At 68.9% G+C, this 20,310-nt stretch overlaps 2 protein-coding genes across 6 annotated transcripts; both read right to left on the bottom strand.

Annotated features, from left to right (window-relative positions):
• Positions 1-93: 93 nt before the first annotated feature.
• On the bottom strand, positions 94-11,824 carry CHRNA4 (cholinergic receptor nicotinic alpha 4 subunit). Of its 5 annotated transcripts, none has more exons than XM_051829141.3 (6): positions 9,870-10,001; positions 9,166-9,286; positions 7,740-7,784; positions 7,565-7,674; positions 5,151-6,483; positions 96-2,572 (listed from the first exon to the last, which is right to left on the bottom strand). In XM_051829141.3, the coding sequence occupies exons 2-6, from the start codon at positions 9,268-9,270 to the stop codon at positions 2,447-2,449; spliced, it is 1,719 nt and encodes a 572-aa protein (XP_051685101.1). In that variant the 5' UTR covers positions 9,271-9,286; positions 9,870-10,001; the 3' UTR covers positions 96-2,446. The 5 variants fall into 5 exon arrangements, with proteins under 5 accessions (XP_051685103.1, XP_051685101.1, XP_089163042.1 ...); XM_051829142.3 differs by lacking the exon at positions 9,166-9,286 and adding an exon at positions 10,155-10,281 and having other exon boundaries at positions 97-2,572; positions 9,870-10,021; XM_051829140.3 differs by lacking the exon at positions 9,166-9,286 and adding an exon at positions 11,041-11,824 and having other exon boundaries at positions 98-2,572; positions 9,870-10,021.
• Positions 11,825-13,479: 1,655 nt separating this feature from the next.
• Positions 13,480-14,748, bottom strand: LOC149123290 (uncharacterized). Its single transcript, XM_089306917.1, has 2 exons — positions 14,550-14,748; positions 13,480-14,354 (listed from the first exon to the last, which is right to left on the bottom strand). The coding sequence occupies exons 1-2, from the start codon at positions 14,746-14,748 to the stop codon at positions 13,480-13,482; spliced, it is 1,074 nt and encodes a 357-aa protein (XP_089163043.1).
• Between the last annotated feature and the right edge of the window lie 5,562 nt (positions 14,749-20,310).

The raw sequence follows: 20,310 nt of genomic DNA, 5'->3' as shown, positions 1-20,310 counted from the left end.
GGGCGGGTCAGTCCAGGCGCAGGCGGAGCCCTGCAGAGCGGGGGGCTGGCTCCTGGCCAGGGCAGCACTGGGGGAGAGCCTGGTAGGGCCCACCCTGCAGACTGAGGGTAGTCGGTGCAGCCAGGGTGGGGGAGGGGCGGGCATGGCCCTGCGTGGGCGCTGTGGTCTGTGTGTGGACAGCGAGAGTCAGCAGGATTAGGGCAGCAGCAGCTGTCACAGGAGGAGGGGGGCACAGGGCGCCTCCTGCTGGCCCTGCCTGCATCCACGGCTGGGACCTGTGCCAAGGACAGTGCTTCCGACCCCGGCTCAGAGCGGGGCCAGCGGCCTGCGATGGGGGCACCGCCCATGGGCCCGGGGTCAGCCGGATGGTGAGGAGCCGCTGTCGTGGGAGTGAGCAGCAGGGGCACAGCGTGTGTGCTGCAGCGGCCGCAGCCTCGGCACTGGACCTGAGCCGGCCACCCGGGGCCTGGTGTCCAGGACGTGGCCCACGTGGACGGCAGGGAGACTGGCCGAGTCCCATGCAACTGCCGGGGTGTCCCCGGTTTCTGGGGAGACAGTGATGACCCCAGAGGCCGAGCTCCTGACACGGTTTATTGCCTCCAGGGAGCAGTGGGCGGGGCTGGGCAGGAGGCAGGACGGCTGGGGAGCCTGGGTCCTGTCCCGGGGCTTCCACGGGCCGGGCCAGGCTGTGTGTGCCACCCTGGGGGTCCCACAGGAGGCTCCTGCCATCCACCCACCCCAGCCAGTCTCTAAGGAGTGGGAAACGCTGTTGTGAGGTGGACAAGGGATTGACCAGCCCCCTGAGGCCAGCGTCCTGACACACAGAGAGCACGCGGTCAGCATAGACACAGGCACCAAGCCTGGGCCAACAGCGCCTTCCCTGGGGCAGAGGAACCGGGCACAGCATGGGACTACTGAGGGCCAGGCCCTGGACACCACTCAAGGTTCCGGAACAGGAGCATCTGGGAGCTGGGGGAGGGGACGCACGGGGGCCTGCAGGCGCGGCCTGGGTGCGGCGTCGCCAGTTCTCAGCCAACTGAGGGCCTGCGCGGTGCCCGTGGACAGCACAGTGGGGGTGGGGGGACAATAGGGACGGGGGATGGGGGGACAATGGGGTGGCCGTGGCTTTGCTTTAGGTGCTGGGATCTCTGTCGTTTCTGAAAGGGACAGAAGTGAGGGTCCCAGTGGTGGCCGGCAGCCGGCAGTGTCCATGCGGCACAGTCTTCTGGCCAGCAAGGGGCACTGGCCACCCGCCCACAGCGAGGCCCCTCCTGAGGCTGGCGGTTGATCTGCCCACGTGGCATGGACTAGGGTCTGGGGTCTGTGTCCATGCCCTCCTCTGAGGCCTGGTGTCCTCAGCCTCACCCCGTGGTCCTGGGGTGAACTCGCCCTGAGAGCCCGGGGTCCGCAGCGCGTCGATGCCTGGACAGCTCCCAGAAGCCAGGCAGGTCCAAGCTCAGCAGGCGGGTCCCCGGTGCCCAAGGGAGCTGAGCGTGTGTGTGGGCAGATGCAGCTGACACAGGCCCGTGTCACTGTACCGGCACCAGCCAGGCTTGGTGCTGGAGGCCTCGAGCCGTCATTCAGAGGTCCACTCACTCCTCTCAGGCCCTGGGAGCCAGGCGCTGCCCCAGGGAGGAGACCACCGAGGCCCTAGGCTCAGCCCCAAGCCTGGCCCCGGCTGGTGAGGGTCCAGAGACTCCTGTGGCCCCAGGGGGGGTTTCCTCCCACCAAATGCTGTCTGGGGGTGAGGCGTGGCCCCCCCCTCCAGGCAGCAGGTACCCACATGCACCCCATCCCAGATGAGGCAGGACGCTGGACCAGGGACCCCTAGATCTGCAGCCCCCGCCCCTAACTGTTCCCGTGAGCTGGGCTCAAGGCAGCCCTGGCCTCTCCTGGCCTATGAGACAGGAAGTCCTTCCTGCATCTCTCTACAGCCCCAGAGAGGGTCCCCAGGCTGTGCACGGAGGCAGAACCTGGGACCTGGGCACTCTGCAGCCCCCAAGACCCTGGGACGTCATGAAATGTCAGTGCCCTTGGGGCTGCCGGGGGAGGGGTCTGCTGCCCGATTCCCTCCGGGTGCCTCCCCCTTCCTTCAAGGCCGCTGGGCAGAGCGTGGAGAACTCAGGAACTCACTCCTGGCACGTTAGGGGGAAGGAGGACGGGCCTGGGACTGGGGAGGGGGGAGGGCAGAAGCAGAGGCCAGGACCTCAACTCCTCGGAGGCCTGTGGGGTCCCAGGGGGTCGAGGGGGCGTGTGGGGCTAGCAGTGGGCGGTCGGGACCTGGCAAGTCCCCTCTGCAGGCCAGCAGGTGGCCGAGTCGCCTGTGATGCTGCCCTGTTGGACGGAACTCACCAGCCCGCCTGGCCTCCCCGGCCGTGCCTGGAGCGGGCATGGGCGAGGGGGCAGGTGGGCGTCCAGCGGCGGGGGCGCCTCCCTCCACTGGGGCCTAGATCATGCCGGCCAGCCAGGGTGGCAGGAAGAGCCCAACAGTGCCCAGCAGGCAGACGACCACGAACACCCAGAGGAAGATGCGGTCGACGACCATGGCCACGTACTTCCAGTCTTCCTTCACCTGCAAACAGGGACGCGTCAGCCTCGGGCCCCGCCTCCCGCCTGCCGCCCAGGGCACCTGCAGGCACAGCGACCCGGCCAGCCAGAGTCAGAGGGCGGAGCTGCCACAGGTGCTGGCGGGGCGCCGTGGGCACTCGTGTAGGGGGTTGTGGGGTTCAGGCAGAGCAGGGCCCCCCTGGGAGGCCCCCATGGTCCACAGGTCACTGTGGGAGCCTGGGACCCTAGCGTGGAGTCCCCACCTGACCTCACCTGCCTGGAGGGAGGAAGGGAAGGTGAGAGAGGGGCTGGCGGCGGCACTGGGTTCTGCACAACCACGGGTCTGAGGCTGGTGAAGCAGCAGGTGATGGCCCGGGTGCCTGCGCCCCTGCTGCACTGCGGGAGGCCTGGATGGAGCTCCCAGCCCCGGCCATGGCGGCCATTTGGGGGATGAACCAGTGGATGGAAGGTCCCTCTGTCTCTCTTTCTCCGTCTCTCTAACTCTGCCTTTCAAATAAATAAATTCTTAAACAAAGGAAGCAGAGGAGAGAGCCTGCTGGGGGACTCTGTGGCCCGGGGTTGTGAACAGACCTACGCCCCCGTTACCAGGCTGGGGGCCCAGTGGAGGTGAGAAAGTGGAGCCCACAATCCCTGGCCAGGAAGGAGGCCAAGAGCTCGCTGGGCAGCACGGCCTGGCCGCTGAGGACCCCACGGTGGGTGAGGTCCCCAGAGCCGACAGGCCGACATCCACACTGTCCTCCAGACCCAGTGTGGGCGCTGCCCACTGCCACCCACTCAACCCTCGCGCAGCAGGGAGGACGGGGTGGCCGTGGCCAGTCCCAGGTCAGTCCCACCCAGGCTCCGCCCCATGGCGGCATCTCCGGACAGGCTCAGGCTGGGGGGGCGGATGTGCTTGCAGCACCGAGCTCCGCCCAGGCCTGGGGTGAGGGTGTCACTCTCAGCATAGCCGCTGCCCTCTGCAGCCGAGGCGTGTGGGTGTCCTGCCACTGCCCAGCGCCCTGCCTGTCCCTGTGGACGGTCAGCTGTCTGCAAGGGCCTGCAATAATCTCCAGGCTCTGTCAGAACAGCTCCCAGCATGCCCTGGGCCAGCAGGTGCATGGATGTGAGTGGTCAGGCCGGCCACCTCCCTGTCTGTGGGCTCTGCTCTGACCACTGGGATTCTGATGGTTTTTAGGGGAACGGCTAGTTTATTTATGGGAATCCTGAGCACAAAGGGACCCCCTCAGGACCCCTGTTCCCGGAAAGGCTGGGGTGTGGCCCCCACAGAGCCCTGTCCCAGTTTCCTTGGCCCCTGCCCTCTGTGCCCAGGGTCCTCCCACCCCGGCGAGGACACGTGGTCAGAGACCAAAGCCACCCTGCTGTCTCCGGGCCGGTTCCCGAGAAGTCGGCTCTGCCTCCCCAGTCAGAACCAGGTCAAGCAGCTGGAGCCGCTGGCAGATGGGGGGCAGCCAGAGGGGGGGCCCGGGCTCTGCTCCCAAGGCTCCGTGCACCTGCTGCCCGGCCCGGCCACTGGTCTCGGCACAGCACGGCACGGCTGGGCCAGGAGCTGCCTCTGTGCCGGAGCTGCAGCAAAACGTGTCCCAGAGCTGCCCCCCCCCCCCCGCATCTCGGTGACACGGGACCTTCCAGTGCCTCCTGGGGTTTCTTTTCTGTCTCTGGGGACCAGAGGAGCTGCGGGGCGGGACGCTCACGGGTCTCAGGTGTGACACCCAGCCTGATGGAGGGGCGGGGCCCTGGGACAGCACCCAGGACGGTCAGGAGCGGGGGCCTCAGGGGTTCCGGGCGTGCTCACTGTGGGCCAGGAGAGGACCTCCCCTCCCCAGCCTGGCTGGCCCAGCTCCACAGGGTCTAACACCCAGCCCTGGACCCCTGAGACCCTCAGGTGTGACTCCCTACATGGGACAGGGAGGACGAGTGGTGGCTCCGGGAGAGCTGGCCCAGCCCCACCCAGGCCTGCTGGTGCTGTAGCTCCCGGGAGTGAGGTGAGGAGGGGGACACTGTGCCAGTGGACATGGGGGCCTGCAGCCTCTGTCCCATCAATACATACAGCCTGAGCAGCAGCAGGGAGCGGACGGGCCCGGGACCCTGTCTGGGGCCCACCCGTCCCCAGGGACCTGGCAGCTGGCCGGCATCCTGCCCCTCCCCCAGCTTGGCCTCTTGGGACTGAGTGGGGGCTGGGCGGTGCCCTCTTCCTCCAAGCAGGCCTCACAGGTTGTTCCATCCTGTCCCAGCTTCTCTCACCGCAGCCCCTCCCCCAGTAAGAAGGGCCTGGAGAGGGCTGCACCCCCACCCTCGCCCATCACCCAGGCGTCCCCAGTCCCAGCCAGAGCGCCCAGGGCACCCCCAGGAAGACCTCATGCTGTGCTGCAACACTGTAGCCAGCAGCTGCCCGACCCTGCCACTCTGGACCCCTCCCCTGCTCAGCCTGGGCTCGGCCCGGGACTGCAGCCTCCCCGGAGGCTCGGGCAGGGTTACCGTGTCAGAGAAGCCGCTGCGTGCCCCTAACCCAGCGGCCCAGGCTTCCGGAATCTTCCCCAGAAGCCGAGATCTGCTCACCAGCCACAGCCGCGGGGCGGACTCACCGAGAAATCTGCGTCTTCGGCCCGCAGCTGGTCAGCGATGTACTGGACGCCCTCGACAGCCCTCGCCAGGGCTGGGGACAGCAGCAGGGGCGGGGGCGGAGCCTTGAGCGTGGTGCTTGGGGGCACCCGAGGCGGCTCCCTCCGGCAGGTGCAGGTGCAGGTGCAGAGGGAGGGCGGGGCTGGGGGGAGTGCAGCAGGCAGGGCCTTTGGGGAGGCAGGGGAGGCGGGGGAGCCGGGGGAGGCAGGGGAGCCGGGGGAGCCGGCCGCCTGCGGGGCAGCTTTGTCCCCGGGAACACAGCACTGGATGCTCCGAGACCGGCACCGCAGGCCGTCCTCCGCCCCCTCGCTGGGGCGGGGTGCGTGCTGGACACTGAGGGACCTGGCTCTGGCAGGGCCAGGCGAGGGGCAGGGGCTGGGCTTCCCCAACTCCGCGGGCCGCTGAAGGGGGACCTTATTGGAGGGTGACGGGCAGGCAGGCCGGGGCTCCGCCGGGGGTGCGGGGGCCGTGCAGAAGGACGGGGCTGGGGCGGGGCCCCGGCCGGGCGGCCCCGCGGGCTCGGGCCAGAAGCCCGGGGCGCCGGCCATCTTGTGCATGGACTCGATGAGCCGGCGGCAGTGGTCCTTGACCGTGGACGGCCGCTTCATGAAGAGCAGGCGCGGCACGAGGTCCAGGAAGACGCGGCGCACCCAGGCGGGCATGGCGTGCGTGCGCGGCGAGCGGTGGTGCACGTTGAGCACGAAGACGGTGATGACGATGGAGAGGGTGACGAAGACCATGGTGAAGAGCAGGTACTCGCCGATGAGCGGGACGACCAGCGAGGTGGACGGGATGATCTCAGTGATGAGCAGCAGGAAGACGGTGAGCGAGAGCAGCACGGAGATGCAGAGCGTGATCTTCTCGCCGCACTCGGACGGCAGGTAGAAGACCAGCACGGTGAGGCAGGAGATGAGCAGGCAGGGCACCAGCAGGTTGACGGTGTAGAAGAGCGGCAGCCGGCGGATGACGAAGGCGTAGGTGATGTCGGGGTACACCTCCGCGCAGCACTCGTACTTGCGCGTGTTGTAGGTGCCCACGGCGTCCACGATCACCCACTCGCCGCTCTCCCACAGGTCCAGCTGGTCCACGCGGCTGTCCATGCGCACCAGGTCGATCTTGGCCTTGTCGTAGGTCCAGGAGCCAAACTTCATGGTGCAGTTCTGCTGGTCGAAGGGGAAGAAAGTGACGTCGATGCTGCAGGAGCTCTTGTAGATGGCCGGGGGCGTCCACTGCACCCGCCCGTCGTGGAACAGGTGGGCCTTGGTCAGGTGGGTCACTGCGAAGTCTCCATCGGCACTGGGCGGGACGACGGAAACGGGAGTGAGGCCCCTGACCCCGGCACCAGCACCGCAGGCTGAAGGCCACCCTCGGGAAGCCCAGGTGGACAGCAGGGTCTCCTGCCGAGAGGACGCCCCGCCCAGCAGCAGGGCCATCACCCAGTCAGTGTGCTGGCTATGGCCAGACCGTGGCCTCCCTGCCCAGAGAGGGCCCCAGCGCTGACCCCAGACCCACAGAAGCTGGGTCCAACCCACTGCCTCCCAGGGGTCAGGCAGGGGATCTGTGGGGTGGCCTCAGGGGGCTGTTCACTGGCCCAGTCCAGCCCAGAGGACTCCCCCTTCTCCCCAGGGTGGGGAGGGGTCGGGGGCTGAGAGTGTCCCCCAGGGAGGCACTGGGGCTCTCATCTCACTCACTCACGGAGTCAGAGACCCCGCCCTGAGGGCAAGGCACCACCTGCCTCCCTAATGCATCCTGGGAAGGCGATGCTCTCCCAACCATTCCAGGACTCAATTAAGATGGGGGAGGGGCCCCTGGTACTCCAGCAAAGAGGGAGGTTTGTAGGTCAAGCAGGTGCCCCGGGGGCTTTGAGGGGCTGTGGGCAGATGGCTGGGGCCAGAGGTGACTGCATTTGCACTGTGAGTGCGGAGCCCACAGCTGGAGGCCACAGGTCAATGGGAACCTCCAGGGCCAGATGGCAGCTCGGCGTCCTGGGAGCCCCGAGGATCCCAGCTTGGGCGTCCCACCTGGGGGGACCTCAGCCTGGGGGCCCACGCGGCGGGGGGGGCAGCCCTGAGGATCAGGCAAGGAGGGCAGTGCTTCCTGGGCCCTCTCGGTCCACCCTGGGCACGCTACAGCGCGCAAGGCTCGGCGGGGACACCTGACGTGAAAACCTCCCAGCCTGGGGCTGGAGGTCATCAGTGGGGCAGGGGGCCTGACCCCCCACCCCCCACTGCACAGAGAGAAAGACAGAGGCAGAGGCCAGCCGAGCCGAGGGTGAGCGTCCACACTCTGGCCCCACGGGCTCTGCCCGCAGCCCTGGAGCCGGCCCCGGCCTCCGCTCCCCGCCCCCGCCTCCGCTCGCCAGGCAGCGTGGACTCACTTGTTGTAGAGGACGATGTCCGGCCGCCAGATGAGCTCGGAGGGGATGCGGATGGAGGTGACGTTCTCGTAGTCAGCCGGGTCCCAGCGCAGCTTGTGATCATGCCACTCCTGTGGGGACACAGGGTCAGGGGCCGGGCGGGGCCGCGGGAGGGGCGGGGCAGCCCCCCACTCACCTGCTTCACCCACACGTTTGTGGTCATCATCTGGTTCTTCTCGTCCTAGGGCACAGAGGAGGAGGAGCTCGGTCTGGCCCTGCGTGTCCTTGACCATGGGCGCCGGGCCGGGCCTGGACCTCAGGACGGAGTGAGCGGCTCGTCTCCAGAGGCAACCAAGCCCGGGCGGGCACTCGGGGGCGTGAGCAGAAGGGCCACTCCCGGCCAAGGCCCCACCCCCGGCCCCCATCTGCATGGCCTGTCCTGCAGGGACAGGAAGTCCCACCCCTCTCACCGGGGGGTGCTGACTGCCCACTTCCTAGCGCCCACACCCTGCCCACGGGCCCTGCTGCAAGGCCTGGGCAGCATCCTGCACAAAGTGCCCCTCCCCCCGCCCCGGTACCAGACCCAGACCAGGGACGAGCAGGAAAGGCCCCCGGGGATGGGAAAGCGGAGAGGCCTCGGGCCCTGCTCTCCAGTGGAGCCAGCCAGGCAGGTCACCCAGCTGCCCAGGACGCCGGGGGTGGGGGGCATGGAGCAGAGCACATGGCTGCCGCCCTCAGCACAGCCGTGCCCTCCAGCTGCCTGCACGGCCTCGCCCCAGGGAGCTGGGGCAGGGCAGCCTCCCCCCCACGAAGGGCTGCAGAGTCCAGCCGCAGCCCGGCCCTCCTGTCTGGACACTTCATGGGGACAGCATCAGGTCAGGAAGCCGCTGGGGACCCCACAGCCTCTGGTGCAGCCAGGGTGGGGGTGTGAACCCACACGCAGCCCAGGGCACAGTGTGACTGCCCCACCCGCGGCATAGCACCGGGGCCTGGCCTTGCGTGTATGTGCGTGTGCAGCTGTGTGCACACGTGTGTCTGTGTGTGTTCCCATGTGTCCTGGGCCAGCTGCAGGGCAGAGAGCAGGCCGGGAGCTGCTCCAGGACTCTCCCTGGAGCCTGGTGTTGGGTCCAGGCCTTGGCATCTCCTAGACGAGCTGGGGGCGCTGTGGCAGAGTGGAGCAATGGGGTGAGCTCTCAGGAGCTCAGGGCGGCAGCCGGGGGGCGGCAGCCGGGGGGCTCCCACGAGGCCTGAGGCTTCTGCCGGCCAGCGCTGTGCGTCTGCAGCCCTCGGCGGGTGGCACAGCTGGCACACACGTGGCAGTTCCAGGACGCTGAGGGTGGAGGCCGCACGGCTCTGCACAGCCTGGGGTCGCCCACGGCCCCCACAGCCCCCGGGACGCTCCTGCCCCTCAGCCACAAGGTGGCCACCCAACAAAGCAGCAGCAGCCTGGAGCCAGCAGCTCTCCCTCCCAGCAGGCCCCGGGCTGGGTTCCTGTGGGGTGTGGGGGAGCCTTTGGGAAGCCCCCCTTCCCCTGGTCTGGCGAGCCAGGCTTTGGTGTCAGGGGCTGGAGTGAGCGGGACCCCGGGGAGGAGCCCTCACAGCTGGACCCCAAGGGTCCCTACCTGCCCCTCTTCCCGGCTCTGAGCAAGCTGCAGCAGCCCCCGAGGCCGGCTGTGCTGCCGCCGACCAGGAGATGGGGGCTGTCTCCTCGGCCCCTGCTGGCCCATCCACAGCTCTCGCCCCCTGCAGGTGACCAGGGACAGCTGAGGTCTGTGCTGCCGTGCCCACTGGAGGGCAGGACGCAGGCCCTGGACAGAACCTCTGCCTAGCACAGGGCGCGGGCTGCTGGCATCACAGTCCACCCCCTCCCCCCTTCTCTCCCACACCTGGGGCTCCCTGGGCTCCTGTCCAGACCGAGGGGCCCCTGCCAGACCCTAGCATCCTCCCCGGTCCCTCACCAGGGAGGCAAACAGGCCCCAGGTAAACAGAAACCGAGGCAGAATCTCTAGACCCCGCGCTCCAGGGACCAGGCTGAGGGTGGGGACTTTGTGGGGCCCCAGTCCTGCCCCAGATGCCACAGCAGCGGCACAAACGGCCCCCACGGCTGTCACTCACAGGCCACGGCACCGCCCCCTCCCTCCACAGAGGCCGTTCCCGGTCTCGGCTTCTGTGAGTGTGACTGACAGCTGAAGCCCGGCCAGGGCGAGAGGCAGGGCCTGGGCCGTCCAGGCAAACGCAGGCGCATCTGCTGTGGCCAGGTGGGCGGAGCTGGTGGCTCACCAGGCACGGGCCGGACACACAGCCCCGCGGAGCCCACCCCACCTACCACGTCAATGAGCTGTGCGATGGACAGGCCGAAGTGGACGAGGACCACGTCCGAGATGTTGGCCACTGGCCGCGACCACTTGTTGTAGCCACTGAAGAGCCTCCTCAGCAGCCGCTCCTCTGCGTGGGCCCGGGTCTCCACGCGGCCGCTGGCTGCACAGCGGGCAGAGGCGGCTCAGCTCCGGGCGTCCCCCAGCCTCTCGCCAGCCCCCCTCAGCCACCTGAGGGCCCCCACCCCAGGGCCCTGTGTGGCCCCCTGGGTGAGGCTCCATAAAACCAGATTTACCCGTGAGCACCGGCCGGGCGCGTCTCCCAGCTGACTGTAGAGGCGACAGCTGTCTCCAGCGGGGCCGGGGGACGCGTGGGAGACGGGGCCCAGCCCGGCAGGGAGGTGGAGGAAGGGGAGAGGCTGTGCCCTGGGCCCGGCAGGGAGGTGGAGGAAGGGGAGAGGCTGTGCCCGACGCCTGAGGGGCCTTTGAAGAGCAGAGCTGACCAGCAGCCCGGCACCCTGGGGTTCTCCTGGACAGCGGTGCAGCCCAGCCCACCTCCCCACGAGCTCTGGGGTCCTGGGGGTTGGAGAGGGAGGGGAAACCCCTCTCCCTGGGGGTCCTGCTCCAGTCGCCAGCTCTCAGCTCCCAGCACAGAGCCCACCCTCCTCCGTCCCAGGCCCTGTGACCTGTAAGATGCTCCCCACTCCCCACTGAGCTCCAGGGGGGAGAACTCCCTCCAGGAAGCCCCTGTCTGCACCCACACAGGGCACCGGAAAGGGGGGGGCGGCGGAGGGAGCGGGAACTTCCCCTGCCCGTGAGCTTGGGGGGGCGGGAGGCTGTAGAGGCCACCCTTCTAAGCCCCTACACCAGGGCAGGTGGGAGGCGGGGTCTGGCGGGAGGGCGCAGGGCAGAGGCGCCCCCACCTCCACCAAGTTGTAGCCCCTGAGAGGGCCGGCGGACCCCCCCTCCCACCCACCCAAACCGGCTCTTGCAGACACCCGAGCAGGTTAACTCCTTCCTGGCCGGCTCAGCGCGCGCCTCAGGGCAGCCTGTGCCTCCGGGCTGCGCAACCCGGCGGCTTGGGACCGCAGCCGGGAGCCTGCCAGCCCCTCCTCGGCGCCTCGGGGATGCCCGCCTGCCCGGCACCCAACGACGGGGGCCACCCAGCGCCCCGAAACTTACCGGGCAGGAGGCCGGCCCCCAGCAGCAGCAGCAGCAACAGCGGCGGCGGCGGCGCCCGGAGCTCCATGGCGCACCGAGCGGATTCTAGACACGCACGGCTCCCGCGCCCACCGCGCCCCCGCTCCGAGGCCCGCGCGTGCCCAACTTCATGTCCCCCGCGCCCGCGGGCGGCTCGGTCCTCGGCCCGGCTCGCAGCTGGTCCTGCGGGGCACGGCGCCGCCCGGCGGGGCCGCGAGCAAGGGGCTGTGCGCTCGGCCCCGCCCGGACCTGCCCGCCTCCTGCGGCGCGGGGAGGGGGAGAGCGAGGCCGCGGGGGAGGAGGCGGCCGCGCGCGGGGAGGAGCGTCCCGGGGCGCCCGCAGGGACCGGGTCAGCTCCGGCCCCAGCCACTTTGCGCTGTCGGGGGATCCGCGCTCTCCCGCTCTCCCGTCGTCTTCCCCAGCGAGACGCTCGCGCCCCGCGGGCCAAACTGCAGAGGGGGAGCCCCTGGCCCCGGTCCCGCCTGGCGCCGGGTCCGCCGCCCGCCCCAGCTCGCGCGGCCCCGAGCCGCCTGGACGGCGTGGCGTGCAGACAGCGTCCGCTTCCGCGTTCTGCTGGGGTCGCCCGGTGCCGGCCGAGGGGTCTTCGGTCTGAAGCAGGGCCGCATCCTCGCTCAGCAGAAACCCCCAGTGTCCACCTCCGCGTGCCTACGCCCCGGAGACAGGGACGAAGGAGTCTGCTGCTCACGCAGCGACCAGCCGGCCCCCCCCCCACAAGGCGCTCCTCCAGCAGGGGCGGGCCCCGGACCCTCCCCCTCGTCTGGCCTTCTCAGGGCTTCGGGCTAGGAGGACGCTTCTCCTGCTCTGCCCCGCTCCCCTCCCCCGCCTGTCCCACACGAGTGGGCCTCCCATAACCTCCAACCGTGAGTTCCGGAACGGAGGAAGTGTGGGTGGGGGAGGGGTGCCATGGCAGCACAGGCCAGCTCTGGGGGCAGCACCTGGCTGCCTCCTGACCTCCTCAGGCAGGGCCTGTGGCCGCTGGAAGTGCCCCTCCAGGGCACGGGGCGGGGGGCGGGGGCTCGGCTGCTGGCCCTGTGTCTGCAGGCAGGGGAGCTGTCCAGGGAGGACTCCTCTTGCCCACTCCTCAGCGGCGCCCAGGCCCTAGCAGTGCCAGGCTGCTGCCCCTGGTTCTTCTGGGCACCCCTCTGTTAGGTTCTGTCAGTGGCCAGTGCAGGGGAGGGAGGAGGCCAGCCCTGCTGACCGCTGCTGCTCCCCGGGCTGGGGCCACCCGAGGCCAGGCCGGCTGCCGCTGCTCCATCCTCTGCCTCCCGGCCTGGCACCGGCCCTGGACAGCCCCCCGAGAGTCCACGCCCTCCCCTCCATTCACTGCTAGGCCACGAGTGCTCGGGCCGTCGGCCGTCTCTGCCAGCAGCTGCCGCATCTCAGAGGCAGAGTTGTGGGTGCCCTGGCCTGGCCGCAGGGAAGGGGCTCTGGCCGGCTCACACAGGGACGATGGGGTGCTGTCTCCCACTCCTGCTGGGGTGCAGGGAGGCTCCCTGCTGGACGTTCACCTTGGGCTTGGAGTCAGAGCAGGGGGAGGGGCAGGGGAGCTGGGAGAAGCAGGAACCCCCGGGAGGAGGCACGTGGGTCACAGCGCAGGGGCTCGGGTGAGGCCTCCAAGTCTGCAGGCGGCTGCCAGAACCCAGACGTGGCCCGAGGACCGCCGTGTTGGGCGGGCGGCTGTGCCCGAGCCCGCGGTGTGGAGCCACGAGCTCCTTGCCGGCTCAGCCCCATGCTGCCAGCTTCCCCCCAGGCTTTGTGCCGCCCGGGCTTGCCAGGTGCATCGTCTTGGACGGCGTCTGGAACAGCCAGGAATCCCCAGAGGGGCCAGCGCCCTGAGCACAGTGAGGAGCCGGAGGCAGGGCTGCGCGTGTGCCGCGGCTCGCACACATCTGCGGCAGGATTAACCGCCTGACTCGCTCATTTGCCCGGCCCCTCCCTCCCCACCTGCGCCGGCCGCCAGGCAGAGTGGCAGCAGCCCAAGCAGGGTCTTCTCCAGGGAGGAAGACGCCGGTCTGGCATCCCGGTGCCCTGGGCTTGGTGGGCGGGGAAGGGGAGTCCCCGGACAGCGGCTCCGCAGGAGTGGAGGGGCTTCCCTCTCCCTCTCCTGCCCTCTCCACGCCACGTCCCAAGGACATTTCCATGGCAACCAGCCACTGGCCGAAATCAGGATGCTCGGTGCTGGTGGAGGGCTGAGGATATCCCAGGGGCCCGGGACTGGCTGGGGGAGGGGCCCTCCAGCTTCAGCCCAGGGGGTCCCTCCCCACCTTGCTGGGGGGCACTGCACCTGCTGGTCTGCACCTGGGAGGGGGGCCCAGGGAAAGCCAGTGCCTCCTCAGTGTCACCCCACACGCCCGGGCAAGGTGAGCGCAGGGACAGCGGGGGCTGGGGGCTGGGTGCCCGTCAAGAGGCTGGGCGGGGCTGGGGCCAGAGGGGCCCTGAGACCCCTGTGGCTCTGGGGCAGGCCACGGTGAGTCCCCTGGCCCGGGGGGCTGAGGACGCTGGGTGGGTGCGGTGGGGGGGCTCAGGTGACCTCTGCTCTGTGGGGAAGGGGTGGGAAGGCGGGGCCAAGAGCCTGGACACCACATGGGGGAAGGGTGGGCGGGGACACAGCAGGTCACCTCCCGGGCTCGGGGCCAGAGCCAGGAAGCAGAACCTGCAGGGAGGGCAGAGCTGCCACAGAGGTTTCCTCCGGGCCTGGGCGACCTTGGTGTCCTGCAGCCTCCGCCCGGGGTCACGCTGCCCCGTGGCCTTCCTGCCCGGCCGCCGGGTCTCTGCACGGCCCCCACCCTTCCCGAGGCCCTGCTGCACCTGGGCTTCCTGTGCGGCCTGCCGTCGCCCTGCCGGATCTGCATCTGGGGAGCAGGGCTCGCGGCCAGCTGAATGGGTCTCGGCACTCCGCTCGGCCCCACGGCCAGCTGCTGGTCTGGAGTCCACGCGGCGCTGGCAGGCAGGGCTGGGGGCCAAAGCCTGCTCTGCCCCTGCCGCTGGGGGCCTGGGCAGCTGTGACGGGGAAAGCCGCTGGCTGCTGTGAGAGGCGGAAGTTGGCGCTGGCCGAACCTCGGCACCGGCACACCTGCACCCGGTCTCTGGTAACTCCTGGCGGTCACTCTCCTCTCTCTCGGCCGGAGGTCCCTGTGCCAGTGATCTTGCCGCTGCCCCGGGGCTGCCGAGCCTTGGACTTTTGCCCGCTGACCCAGGAGCAGAGCACAGGCAGTAGGAGAGGCGGGAGCGGTTCCCCCACCGAAGCAGCCACCTCTGGTCTCGTCCAGCAGTCCCTGTGGGGGAAACCCCAGCCCAGGTTCCTGGATGCAACGAGGTCCGGCGCCACCTGTCCCTGCCCACCACGGGAGGGCTGGGCATGGAGCTAGGGCTGGTGCAGGGGCCTCGGGAGGTGACCAGGGAAGATCCAGCTGGACCCGGCCGGAGGGAAGGACCCCAGGGCTCCCCCCAGCATCACAGCCCCTCCATACCCAGGGCGCAGATCCCGGTCCCCACTCCGGGATGCCTCGGCTTCCCAAACTGCCGGAGGGCACATTCCCAGCCCACGTGCTGGCCCTGCACCCTGCTGACCGTCTCCAGTCCAGATGCTCTCCCATCAGTCAGAAAGGAGACCAACGGCCAGCACTCCCAGGCCGGCCCCGGCGGCACCTCCCTGCCAAGCGTGGCCATGCATTCTCCCAGGCTGGGGAGAGCCTCCCTGCTCACGTCCGGCTCAGCCAGCTGAGCTCCCAGGAGGGGCCCCGTGAGCCTGAACGTCACCTCCACCTCCACCCTCGTGACCTTCACCCCCCACCCTCCTCTTCCTCTCAGGGATGCCCAGCTGGACCGGCCTCCGCCTCCCTTTCTGTTCCCAGGCTGCTGGGGGCCGGCACCGCTGCTCGGTTCCGTCTCTCTCCCCGGTGCCTGGCACAGCCCTGCCTGTTGTTGGGAGGCCTTGGACCATCTCCCGGCCGGGCGGGGACGACCGCCTGGCGTCCGTTTGCAGAGTTTTCCTTTTTCTGGCCGCAGATAGATCTGGCTGCGGCCTGCGGCATGCTGGGCCCCGCGACAGGCAGGAGCCAGAGGGGGCCGGGTCCTGGTGCTGCCACTCCCCCGCTGTCCTCTGCTTGGGGACCCAGTGCCCCGCAGGCCTCTCCCTGGGGAGCCCCACCCTGGGGAGGGACCAGAGCGGGACCCCTGGAACCCCTACAGGCAGGAAGGTGGTGCTGTGCTCTGGGTCTGCCAGCGTTTGCAGGTTTTGTTTTTTTGGACAGGCAGAGTGGACAGTGAGAAAGAGAGAGACAGAGAGAAAGGTCTTCCTTCTGTTGGTTCACTCCCCAGATGGCCGCTATGACCGGCGGGCTATCCGAAGCCAGGAGCCCGGTGCTTCCTCCTGGTCTCCCATGGGGTGCAGGGTCCCAAGCACCTGGGCCATCCTCCACTGCACTCCCTGGCCACAGCAGAGAGCTGGACTGGAAGAAGAGCAACCGGGACAGAACCAGCGCCCCGACCGGGACTAGAACCCAGGGTGCCGGCGCCGCGGGCGGAGGATTAGCCCAGTGAGCCACGGCGCCGGCCAGCGTTCGCAGGTTTGAGAGCCTCCCCAGGAGATCTCACTTCAGGAGGGTCCCAGCCCCCAGACCTCCGGGGCAGGGCAGGGGCAGGTGGAGACTGCCCAGCCCACCCCAACAGGCCCAGCCGGGGAAGTCCCGGATGGGCAAGTGGAGCCACGGGGCCTCGCGGAGCCTCTGAGTTCTGCCCGTGGATGCTGGGGACCTGCACCCTTGTTCCGCGAAGCCGGCACACAGGGCTGGACCTGGCTGCCGCCCTGGCCAGCAGGAGCCCGCATGGTGCCTGGCCCAGGTCACTGCCCTGCCCCTGCGCACCACCACCCCGGACACATCCCCCCAGACACCCGTAGCCCCACAGGAAATAAAACCAAAGCGGACAGGGAGCGCTGCCCTGCAGAGCTGGGACTGCGTGGCCTCGGGCAGAGGCCGGGGGAGGACGGGAGTGGTGTTCCACCAGCCCAAGCCCAGGGGACCCAGACCCCCCCCAGCTTCTGCTGGACTGTCGGTGCCCAGCCCTCCCCCATGGCTTCCACTGGGCCGCAGGTGCCCAGCCCTCCCCTACACCTGCCCCATGCCCCGCCCACCCTCAGCACACCTGCCTACTGTCCTGGGTCAGATCTCCTGTGAAAGGCCCCCTCCCCAGAGAGGACAGGCCCCGCTGTCTGCACCCCTGAAAGGTGTCAGTCCCTGCACCTGCGTCTGCCCTAGGCCCTGAACCTGACCCCACTACCCAGGAGAGCGCCTGGCCCGGGGTGAGGATGGGGCGGCTCCTGTTGGGAAGCAGGCCCAGAGCCGGGCACCCATGGCCATATGGAGGAGCATGCCTGTGGCCGAGGGGCTCGAGAGGCGGAGTCGAGTTTTTAAGTTAACTCCCACCTCAGAAGCCCCCGAGCCAGGCAGGGGCTGTCCCCACCTGCTCCCACGTATGTTTGTAAAGCGTCCGACGCCAAGGCCCTGGACCTCTGGAGGGGCAGCTGGGCTCTGGTCAAGCAGTTGGGAGTCACACGTTCCCCATCCACCCAGGTCAGCGGGTGCCTGGTCCACCCTGACCCAGGTCAGCGGGTGCCTGGTCCACCCCGACCCAGGTCAGCCTGGTCCACCCCGACCCAGGTCAGCGGGCGCCTGGTCCACCCCGACCCAGGCCAGCGGGTGCCTGGTCCACCCCGACCCAGGTCGGCAGGTGCATCTTCTGTTCCGTTCTCTGGCCTTGCCTGGAATCTGGGCAAGGTGAGTCCTCGCACCTAACACCCGGAGGACGCCTGGTGCTGGGCACAGAGCGGGGGGTGGGGGGAAGGGGAGGCCCCCAGCCCAGCGAACTCAGGCTCCTTCCCCTCACTGATGGGGGTGCCGCTGGCTCCCCTCTCACCCACAGCACCCACCCTCCCGCCCGCTGTCCCTGATGTCACACTGCCACCCCTCCCCAAGCCGCACTGGGACCCAGGCTGTGTTGCACATCAACACCTCCCCTTCACCTCGGCTCAGTCCACACAGCCACTCCTGCCTGCCCCCTGCTGGGGATGCCCGAGACTGGGCCCCATCTCCCTGGGCTCTGGGTGCACCGGGCGGGGTGGGGGTGCAGCGCCGGCCCCAAGACGCCAGGTCTTCATGGGACCCCGCCCCAGGCTGCACGTGCTGCCTGCAGCCTGTGGGAGGAGCTGGGGGAGGGTCTGCAGGGCAGGGCACGTGTCCTTCTGCCCCCACCTCCTTCCCCTGCCCCAGAGGCTCTGGGCCTGAGACAGTGAGGACGTGATGATGATGGTGGTGATGGTGAAGGTGGTGGTGGTGATGATGGTGATGCCAGCAGTGATGATGGTGGTGATAGTGGTGGTGGTGATGGAGGTGGAGGTGGTGATGCAGCCCCTCACACAGGGGACTCCCCTCAGACAGAAGGGGCTGGCACACGTTACCCCACCTGATGTCCCCCAGCCCCGTGAGTCTCAAACTGTCCTCCTCTTATGTTACAGGCTCACCTGGCTCCTCGGTGGCTGGGGCAGTCAGGCCCCAGGACAGCTCCTGCCCCTTGACCATGGGCCACGTGGGCCACTCACCACGGTCACAAACCCAGCTCCATGCGGAGGGTCCTCAGAGCGGCGAGAATGCTGTCCTCAAGGCCCAGCGTGACCAGAGCCAGCTCCCCCACTGCCTCAGCACATGCCTGCCTGCACTGTGGACAGCACGGGAGGCTCTGGTTGGCAGGAACCAGAGTGGGAGGGAGTGGAGACCCCCGCCCCCGCCTTGATGCCCAGGGACCTCTCCGGCTGCCTCCACATGCAGGAAGTTCGTGTCAGCAGCACCGCCCCCGTAGGACACCTGCTTCCTGGCCAGGACGTGTGACTACAACTCGGGCTCCCCCTGACCTCAGCGTCCAGCAGCCTCAGTTCCCCCTCCTCGTCTCCCTCCACCCTGTGCACTGAGCTCGGCAGCCACACGGCCTTGTCCCAGGGGTCGGCCCCTGGCTTTGGGGTCCCCTCAGCTCTGGCCTTGGCGGAATGACCGACGGGCTCTGCTGACCGCTCCCGCTCCTGTGCCCCCTGCTGTCTCGCCTCCCGTACCTGATGTGGTTATGACGACGACGGCTGTCGATTCGTCATGGGCTCGTCCAGGGGCCCGGGCTGACCGTCCTGACTGCAGCCGAAGCCTCTGAGCCAGCTGGGAGCTCGGCCCAGCAGATGGCAGCTGTGATGGCCAGGATGGGGACCACCAGCACCTCAGGCCCATGGGAGGAGCCTTGGGAGGAGCCTCGTGTGGGAGGGACCTCGTGTGGGAGGAGCCATGCGTGGAAGGAGCCTCATGTGGGAGGAGCCATGCATGGGAGGAGCCTCGTGTGGGAGGAGCCTGCGTGTGCTCAGACACAGTGTGTGCGGGTTTCTCCAGCAGGAGCAGCAGGAGCGGGGCAGCCCCTGCAGGCGCCGCCCCCCAGAGGTCTCCCCTGCCAGGGGGGCCGGGACCCCAGGGGGAGGTAGGCCCTGCTCCATCCCCACCCCTCGGCACCAGCGGCAGTGGCCTCACTTGGAAGGCGACCCTGCAGAGGCAGCCGGGTTAACAGGGTCATTGCTGCGGCTATAAATAGACACGCTTCTCGTATCTGCAGATAGTCCGGATGCTTGGCTGTCGGTCACGTGCGGAGCTGTGTCCCCTCCCCTTACTCCATCAGGAAGCAGCTACAAGGGCGCTTGGTTTCCAGCGTAAAAATCCTGCGATTGTTCAGCTTCGCGTCTGTCGACCGTAGGTGACATTTTCCAGGGTTTGGTTTGGAGGCGGCTGACCCTGGCCTGGTGCCTGGGAAACCTGCCCCCGGCTGGAGAGCCTGGTCCACTCCTGGTCCACTCCTCCTGCCCAGTGCAGACCCCAGGAGGCTGCTGCTACTGCAGGAGTGAGTGCCTGGCTCCTGGCTGGGCCCCGTCCGCCCTGCGGGGACCTGGGTGAGTGCCTGGCTCCTGGCTGGGCCCCCTCCGCCCTGCGGGGACCTGGGTGAGTGCTTGGCTCCTGGCTGGGCCCCGTCCACCCTGTGGGGACCTGGACGAGTGCCTGGCTCCTGGCTCCAGCCTCCTGCCAGTGCAGACCCTGGTAGGCAGTGGGGACGGCTCAAGTCCCTGCCACCACATGGGAGAGCTGGACGGAGCTCCCAGTTCCTGGCTTCAGCTGCTGGCCTGGCCTGGGGCTGCTGGGGCATTTGGGGGGCGGGCCAACACGGGGCAAATCTCTGTCTCTTTCTCTTTGTCTCTCAAAAAATAAGGAAATTAAAAAGCAATCAAGGTGTAGGGCTAGCTGTAGGCTTGTTGCACATGTTCTCTATCAGGTCAAGAAAGTTTCCCCGCTCCTGGTGGTTGAGTTTTACGTGCGTGTGCGGAGTCCTCCAACGCCTCTCCTGCGTCTCTCCGTGGGGCCACCTACTGAGGACGCGGCTGACATCCCAGTCTGAGCCCGGCTTGCCCGGCTGACCACAGCGCCCGGGCTCCCCCAGATGCACTGCTGGGCCCCGGCCAGGGCAAGGCGCGGCACCCTGCGTCCCAGCCAGGAGAGGCTGCGTAGGGTTGACTCTGCCCTCACTCCCTCTGCCGGCGTGTGTGCCAGGGTGCACCAGCGACTCCATGCGAGAGGAGGAGGGCTGCCCTGGCTTTCAGCTCCTGCTGTCTCCCATGTTGCCTGGCTCCTCCGCGTCTCTGCAGTCTGTGGGCCGACACTGCCCACCTGGTCTTGGCTGGTCTCCCTTGGCCAGTCTGGGCGGAGGCTACCAGCCTGTGGCCCTTGTTAAAGAACCCACTTCCCGTTTCATGGCCACTCTCCATCCCCCCACCCCGGCTCCTTGTTCCCGTCCTTAGATCTGCGTGCCGTGGGCTCCGGGCTCTCCATCCCCCCACCCCGGCTCCTTGTTCCCGTCCTTAGATCTGCGTGCCGTGGGCTCCGGGCTCTCCATCCCCCCACCCGGCTCCCTGTTCCCGTCCTTAGATCTGCGTGCCGTGGGCTCCAGGCTCTCTGATCCCCCCACCCGGCTCCTTGTTCCCGTCCTTAGATCTGCGTGCCGTGGGCTCCGGGCTCTCCATCCCCCCACCCGGCTCCTTGTTCCCGTCCTTAGATCTGCGTGCCGTGGGCTCCGGGCTCTCCATCCCCCCACCCGGCTCCTTGTTCCCGTCCTTAGATCTGCGTGCCGTGGGCTCCGGGCTCTCCATCCCCCCACCCG

Source organism: Oryctolagus cuniculus, chromosome 11, assembly GCF_051225735.1.
Source record: "Oryctolagus cuniculus isolate XC-2025 breed Fujian yellow rabbit chromosome 11, ASM5122573v1, whole genome shotgun sequence".
Taxonomy (NCBI): Eukaryota; Metazoa; Chordata; class Mammalia; order Lagomorpha; family Leporidae; genus Oryctolagus; species Oryctolagus cuniculus.
This window is presented reverse-complemented; position numbering and strand designations above follow the sequence as displayed.